Source organism: Gymnoscopelus braueri (assembly GCF_963280865.1).
Source record: "Gymnoscopelus braueri genome assembly, chromosome: 20".
In the NCBI taxonomy this organism is placed as follows: domain Eukaryota; kingdom Metazoa; phylum Chordata; class Actinopteri; order Myctophiformes; family Myctophidae; genus Gymnoscopelus; species Gymnoscopelus braueri.
The window spans coordinates 8,999,385-9,006,884 of record NC_137622.1 but is presented as its reverse complement, the minus strand read 5'-3'; the positions used below and the strand labels follow the sequence as shown (position 1 = coordinate 9,006,884).

Sequence of the window (7,500 nt, the reverse complement as noted above, 5' to 3'; positions counted from 1 at the left end):
CACACACACACACCCACACACACACACACACACACCCACACACCCACACCCACACACACACACACACACACACACACACACACCCACACACCCAGAGTTGAAGTTTGGTTTTCATTATAGAGACAAATGCTGTTTTTGTTTTGGTGAAGAAGGGAAAGAATCATTCAAGCGACGCTTGTATCAGAAATTGATTCTGGCCCTATTTTATATTCAGTATATTATTCTGTATTACAATTTATCTCTTAACTCAAGTTTGGGCACACACCATTGCAGCTTATATGAGAGAGTTGGTTTGTCCTCCTCGTACAGCCATAGAAGGGAACACTGTTATCATTTTCTTTATACCGCCATTATTGCACAAACTGCGTCCTTATCCTATTCAATCCGGGAACGCATGGCTGTGTCATTTTAGATTTTTTAGCTATAACCATTATTTATACTTTGGGCTATTGAGCTATGAGCTTGTATATCTGCTATTTTTGAATAGCGCGGTAGCCTTTCCCTCCGAAGTTGTGAGGGACCAATCAGAGCCCAGTATGCAGATATGGGGCGGGGTTTATCACCAGAAGCATTTTTTTTATTTGCCCCTCGGAAATGCAGGTTCCACACAGAGATTCCAGACTAATATCTATGCAGTGATGTTAGTCTGGCCATGCCAGGCTAATAGCGCGGCACCGAGTGCTATTTTCACTATTTCTGATTCTGACCATTTCGACACACAACGAAATAGTAAACGTACACGTGAGTGTCATTAACTCGGGAGTGAGTTAACGATGCCACTCACTGTTGCAAGTTGGTGACTAAAATGTATGCTTGTACTGTATAAATAAAGACAGATTGAGGCCTTTTCAGTGGGGAACACTCACGCCATAAGTAGATGTAACCATTTATTGCAACAAATGGAATACATGGTATTAACCCATTAAGACCTGAGGCGATTCTTAACACATACTTTTTGTACTTTTACTCAAGTATTTTTTTTATTCTGGACTTTTACTTGTAACAGAGTATTTCTATATTGCAGTATTGGTATTTTTTACTTAAGTAAAGAATTTGAGTACTTTTTCCAACACTGCTGATTGAAAGCAATCAGCAGACTGACAGCTGATTACTTACAGCTGAGGCGTACATGACTCCCGTGGCCTGCATGAACTAAGGCGATGCTTCATTTCACAATACCAAGAACGTAAAAGATGCGACGCAGGAAGAATGCACTCATAATGAGACCAAAGAACACAGCTCACTGCTCTAATCAGCTCTGAGTGTTTCAGTCAAAACAGCAGGACCTCGCCTCTCCCAAAACGGTCGTGATTTCTCTCAAAATCGCTGTACCATTCATGCAGTTCACTGATAATGACAGGGAACACACAAGCAGCACTGTGTTTTCTTCTGAAGATGAGATTTCCATTGCATCTACAATAGGTTATATCTTTACAGCAAATCTTTTTTTGGTTCTTGGCTTTTAAAAGTAAATTCTGCCTGTGATTCTATAGCAGTACAGCAGTAATGAATCTACTTTGGTAAGTGGGCAGTGGCCATGTTTGGGGGGCTGGGAATGAATTGGTAGGAAAAAGAATAGCTCAGAGCAGCTCATTTAAAACATTGAAATACATAAATGTGGACTGTGAACGTGGTTCAAATTCAGGTATGAACGTGAACTAGTTCACTTTCATTTGTGTCAATTTAATTGCTAGCTGTCAGTGTGAATTTGCACAACGCTGGCCGTTTGTTTTAAGTCTGTTGTTTGTTTCTTTCATGTGGATCTTTTTCATGTTGCCGTTTTGATTTGTCTTGATGTAGGTTTGATGCTGTTTGTTTTAAGTCTGTTGTTGTTGTTTTTTGGTGAATCTTTTATGCAACTGTCTTGTCCAGGATTCCTTGTAAAACAAATTCTGAATCTCAATGGAAATATTCCTGATAATATACCAACAATGCAAATAATTACGCACGCACGCACGCAACACACACACACACACACACACACACACACACACACACACACACACACACACACACACACACACACACACACACACACACACACACACACACACACACACACACACACACACTTCAATGTTGTGATGATTAAAACAATAGTTGCAGTAGCCTACATGGTTTGTTAGTCAGTTTTGCATTCTTTTGGTAATACATTGGTCTATCACGTAGGCGTACAGCCTTTCAAATGGATGCAAATTAATTCACAAAAGAAAAACATTTTGTCAACAAAATGTGCCTAAAACAGCTGGATTCGTCTTTACCGTGCATCTTTCCTCCACTATGGCTGTAACTCGCTGGCACGCTGCTCAACCCTTCTCAACTAGTTACTTGTAGATTTTGATTATCACAAAACATACAGTAACCACTTTAGCCCCATACATTTCCGCCATTTGAAAATAGCCGATCTACATGCGATGCGACGCATTGTGAGCTTGTAGATCTGCTATTTTCAAAAGATTTGTATACATTTGAAAACTTGTGAAATGGGATATTCTGCATATTGAGTTTCTACTTTTGGTTCTTTAAGTACATTTTGATACGAATACTTTTGTACTTTTACTCAAGTCATCTTTTAATTACATTTTACTTGTGTACTGTATTTCTAAATTAAAGTATTTTTACTTAAGTAAAACATTTTAGTACTTTTTCCACCACTGCTCTAACCCCAACCTAACCCAATCCTAACCTGAATCTGTTTTTGTAATCGTAAACGTATCTCTAAGATTATTTTTTTTACGATAAAACAAGACATTTTTCTTGTTATAGGACCAGGAAAATGGTCCTCAAACAATGTCTATTTCAAAAATTCTACTGTATTCTTGTGGGAGGGACATTTGGCCCTCCAAAGTATAGTAATCCAAGCACGCGCGCATACACAGACACACAGGCCTCACCGATGTTGCAGTGCTCTCCCTCCCATCCAGGCTGACAGCTGCAGGCTCCATCGTGACACTGCCCATGCTCCTCACAGTGGGGGTGACACGCCCTCTGCTCACAGGACGCTCCCACCCAGCCGGGCTCACACTGACACTGGCCCTCCTGACACACTCCATGGCTACCGCACGGCTCCAAACACAGCTCTGTGAGCGTGTGTGTGGGCGTGTGTGTGTGTGTGTGTGTGTGTGTGTGTGTGTGTGTGTGTGTGTGTGTGTGTGTGTGTGTGTGTGTGTGTGTGTGTGTGTGTGTGCGCGTGTACATGTGTGTTTAGAGAGAGAGAGAGAGAGAGAGAGAGAGAATAGAACATTAGAAGGAAGAAAATGGTGAGTTGGGAATATCGAGAGAGAGAGAAAGACAGCACTCTCCCTCTCTCTCTCTGTTCCGCCGTGGAGGGCGTGGCTGAGCGTAGAAGACAGGGACCGGGGTTGGGGTTTTGGGGGGGAGGAACAGCGAGGGACGAGTCATACCACAGGTGAGAGAGAAACGCCAGCGACGGAGACGGTGTCGTGAAGACTACGGAGACGATTTTTTTTCCCACCTCTAATAGCCTCCCCCCTCTCTCCCCCTGCTTGCCCCCCCCTCCCCCGCAACTCACCCCCCCCCCCTCCCTGGAGGAGAGCTCTCTCAATGCGTTCACATTAGCAACCCAATCATTCCTATTTGCACTGCATATTTAAACTACAGGGAATCCCATTCTAGTCTATTATTCTTTTCTGACATTTTCATCAGATTTAGTGGGTGTGTTAATAACCCCACCACCCCCACCCTCCCTACACGCACACACACCTTTACCCAGAATTGTTCCCTCGTCTCCTTCCGTTCTAGAAGCTTCCTTTTAACCACTTTAACCCTATATATACACCAAGCACCCTCCATTTTACTCTCAACGACACATCTTGTCCCTGAAAGTAGTCGATCTACAAGCTCACAGCACGTCGCAGCGGAACGCATTGCGAGCTTGTAGATCTGCAGTCTTTGCCGAATGTTCGCCTCCCAGAATAGGGGACGTTACAATAGGCTTCATGCGGTTGAAGGAGCATTTTCTCCACTTTTCCATCTCTCTCTCTCTCTCTCTCTCCTTCCATCCGTCCCTTTGCGTTGCATGCTATCTCCCTGTCTCTTTCTCTCTTCCTCCCTCCATCCATCCATTTGTTTGCTCACCCCCCCTCCCCCCCTCCCTCGCTCTCTCTCATTGCCGTAGCGAAGCCTCATCCATCAGTAAAGAGAGAGCAAAGTGCTGCAGGCTCACAAAGACTACTTATCCAGCAGCAGTAAAAAAGTTATTTCAATTTAAATATACATAGCATGGAGGAGGAGGAGGAGGAGGAGGAGGGGGTGGTGGTGGGCGGGTTGGGGGGGGGGGATTAAAGTTGGAAGAGTTCCTCGGTTCTCTATTAGAATTATATTAGCTTAGCCATGCTTCAACAAGGCCCTGGATGTACAAATGCTACTTTACCCTCGTTTTTTGATTAAAACCCAGCAGGTATGAGAGAAGAGTGCCGGCTTCATATCTCATACGTTCAGCCACGCTTCATCATTATTATCATAAACCGTATCGTTGTAATAAAGTGCGCGAGCACAGTGTGTGACGCCGGAGGGTTAAGGACGAACGAACGAACGAACGCCAAGTGCCGCGCGAGTGTGTCGGTGCGTGGCGCTCGAACCGCCGGCGGCGCGACGCCGGCGGTGAGGACGCAGAGGGAAAGAGAGGGAGGGTGTCTTATAATGACCGCTTTCCTCTCCGTCAGCATCCACGGGCCTCCCAAGGACAAGGACACCGTTCACACAGTCACACCGCAGACTACTGCACTTTATTCTCTCATCACCATGGTGAAGCTCTGGCTCCACCCAACCACAATTTTTAGGTACTTTTATTTTAATGGAGTATTTCCAGTGTTCACTACTTTTACTTCTACTCCACTACATCTCAGAGGCAAATATTGTGCTTTACGTTACTTTTCAGATATAAATGATAACATTGTAAAACATACATTATTAACCACTTTAGCCCAATTTTATACCTAGGCTATTTTCTAATATTTTAGTACTTTTACTTTTTGTTACATTTTGATGCCAATACTTGTGTACTTTTACTCCCCCCCCAGGCTCTCAGTCTGTCTGGAACATCGCCTCCATCCACACTGGTGTGATGGACGCCTGCAGGAGGTGTTGTTTTGAGAAGAACCTGACGCAGTGGTGAGCTGAAGTAAGCAGCTTCTAACCTGCTCTGCATATCTACACCGTCAAATCCACAGTGTTAATTCAAAGCGGCAAACCGTACATTTCATGTGGATTTGAACCCAGTTTTTTTCCCCTGTGTGCGGGAGACGGAACTTTGACGGCACATATACAAGACGAATAATCTCTGCTTGGCATGAGGAGAAGCGCGTATGAGCTTTGGGCAGTACTGCTCCCCGACACCAGGGACTAAATGTCTCAAGGGATCACTGGCTAATAAGCCAAATACGCCTTAATACATTATAATTGCCCTCTATAACTAATATGTATTTCTAAAAACACCTTAAATATTTTATTTATTATAGAAATAGTTCATCTTTTACTCAAGAAGGGCAATTGCCCGTCTCAAGTTGATGATGTCATTTGTCCATGTGTGGTCTAGCCCTATGGAATTTAGGGAATGCATGTGCAAAAAAAACATTTAAAATAGTGCTTTGATGCTCATATTAACCTTAAGAAGTATTAAGTTGTTTTTTATTCTCACATGCATTCCACAAATTCCATAGGGCTAGACCACACACGGACAAATGACATCATCAACTTGCGACGGGCATTGCCCCTATTGAGTAAAAGATGAACCATTTCTAAAATAAACAAAACATTCAAGGTGTTTTTAATTTGACATTTTAGTTATAGAGGACAATTATAATGTATTAACGCATATTTGGCTTATTAGCCAGGGATTTAAGAGTATAGGGAGACCACCTGCAACCACTACATATGCACTAGTTATATTTTTTATAAACATACCCTTCCAGATTGGTTAAAGTAAAGTTGAATTCATTAGTAAGTTCCGGATAGCAGCTTTAGCTCTGGGGAGCATACAAATGTAACCAAATGGACCCCACACTGAGGAGTTTTAGTGTGTATAGCCCCCACATCTGCACACACACACACACACACACACACACACACACACACACACACACACACACACACACACACACACACATACCACCTACAGTTCTAATCCAGGCTTTGAAATGCTGTGCTGGCTTGCTGTAGCAGTCTGTGAAAGGCCTGGCAGCTAAATGCAGCACTCTCTTCTCTCTCTCTCGTCCCTCCTTACTTTACCCCCTGTTGTTTAGCTGAAGGGAATACGGGTGTGTGTGTGTGTGTGTGTGGGAGCGCACGTGTGTTACAGTCTAAATGTATAGTAATGTAAGTGGCAGAAGCGTAGGAGTCTCTAGATTGCTGCCATTAGGGAATCCTGAGGACAAATCTCATTTATGGACAGCATGAAGGGATCTCACACAGTCATATGCATGCACACACACACACACACGCGCGCGCGCACACGCACACGCACACACACACACAAATGCGCATGCATGCACACACTACATATCTTTTTTCACATCTGTTAAAGCCTCAGGAAATAGAATCTGGAAAAAACACACACGCACTTTCACGGAACCACCAATGTGCTGGCGCAGTTATTTTGTGTGTGTGTGTGTGTGTGTGTGTGTGTGTGTGTGTGTGTGTGTGTGTGTGTGTGTGTGTGTGTGTGTGTGTGTGTGTGTGTGTGTGTGCCTTTATTTCCGCATAAAACCATACAGGCAGTTTCATCCAAATGCTCTCATGTTGCTAGGAGACAGGCCAAAACCCTTGGACACAACCTGTCAACTGTTGGTTGGTTCATTTTAAGTTTTAGTTAGCATAGGCTAACTACATTAGCTCTCATCAACCAGCTTAGTGTAACGATAGCTAATGTATGCTAGTTAAGCTAATGTTCACTGTTATTGTTCCAATCATCCAAAATGTAAATTTAAAAATGTACTAAGGAAATTCAGTTGCTTTAACCACCTCAACCCTAGTGTCTCATACATTCTGCAAAACTGTTCAACATATGCTGACTTTATGTTAACGCTTGGCAAAAATAGCTGATCTACAACTTCTTGTACTGTTGGTCGGCTATTTCCGCTATTTGACGTATCATGAAGTATGTAGGGTTTAAGTGCTTAACCATCATTCAATCGAATGCATCAACGATGGAAGCTTGAGATGAATTACGGGGCAGGTAGAACCTGGATGTTTTCTGCTGCAGTCTGCACAAGGTCTGTCATTTTACTCCAGCATTTTTTGCACTGCGTGGATTAGATCGGGTTGCACTTGCAGCGTTATTTGAATAAGCTGCATTCTTGATCAAAACCAAAACAATACACATTCAACAATACTGAAGATGTAGAGTACCATCCACCCCCAGTCCAACGGCCAGACCGAACGCCTGAACCAGGAGATGGAGACGACTCTTCGCTGCTTCGCCTCCTCTAACCAGTCCTCTTGGAGCTCCTTCCTTCCTTGGGTGGAGTACGCACATAACTC

At 43.5% G+C, this 7,500-nt stretch overlaps 2 protein-coding genes across 2 annotated transcripts in view; one reads left to right on the top strand and one right to left on the bottom strand.

The window, feature by feature from the left end:
* Positions 1-7,500, bottom strand: part of tenm1 (teneurin transmembrane protein 1) — a gene marked incomplete at its 5' end in the record, with an annotated part of 375,941 nt that overhangs the window by 177,844 nt on the left and 190,597 nt on the right. The window contains one exon of the mRNA XM_080416925.1: positions 2,895-3,080. Within this exon, the coding sequence (XP_080273051.1) occupies positions 2,895-3,080 (186 nt within the window). The remainder of the gene's footprint in view (positions 1-2,894; positions 3,081-7,500) is intronic.
* apool (apolipoprotein O-like) overlaps positions 1-7,500 on the top strand; it is a 333,585-nt gene that overhangs the window by 245,335 nt on the left and 80,750 nt on the right. The window lies entirely within an intron of this gene.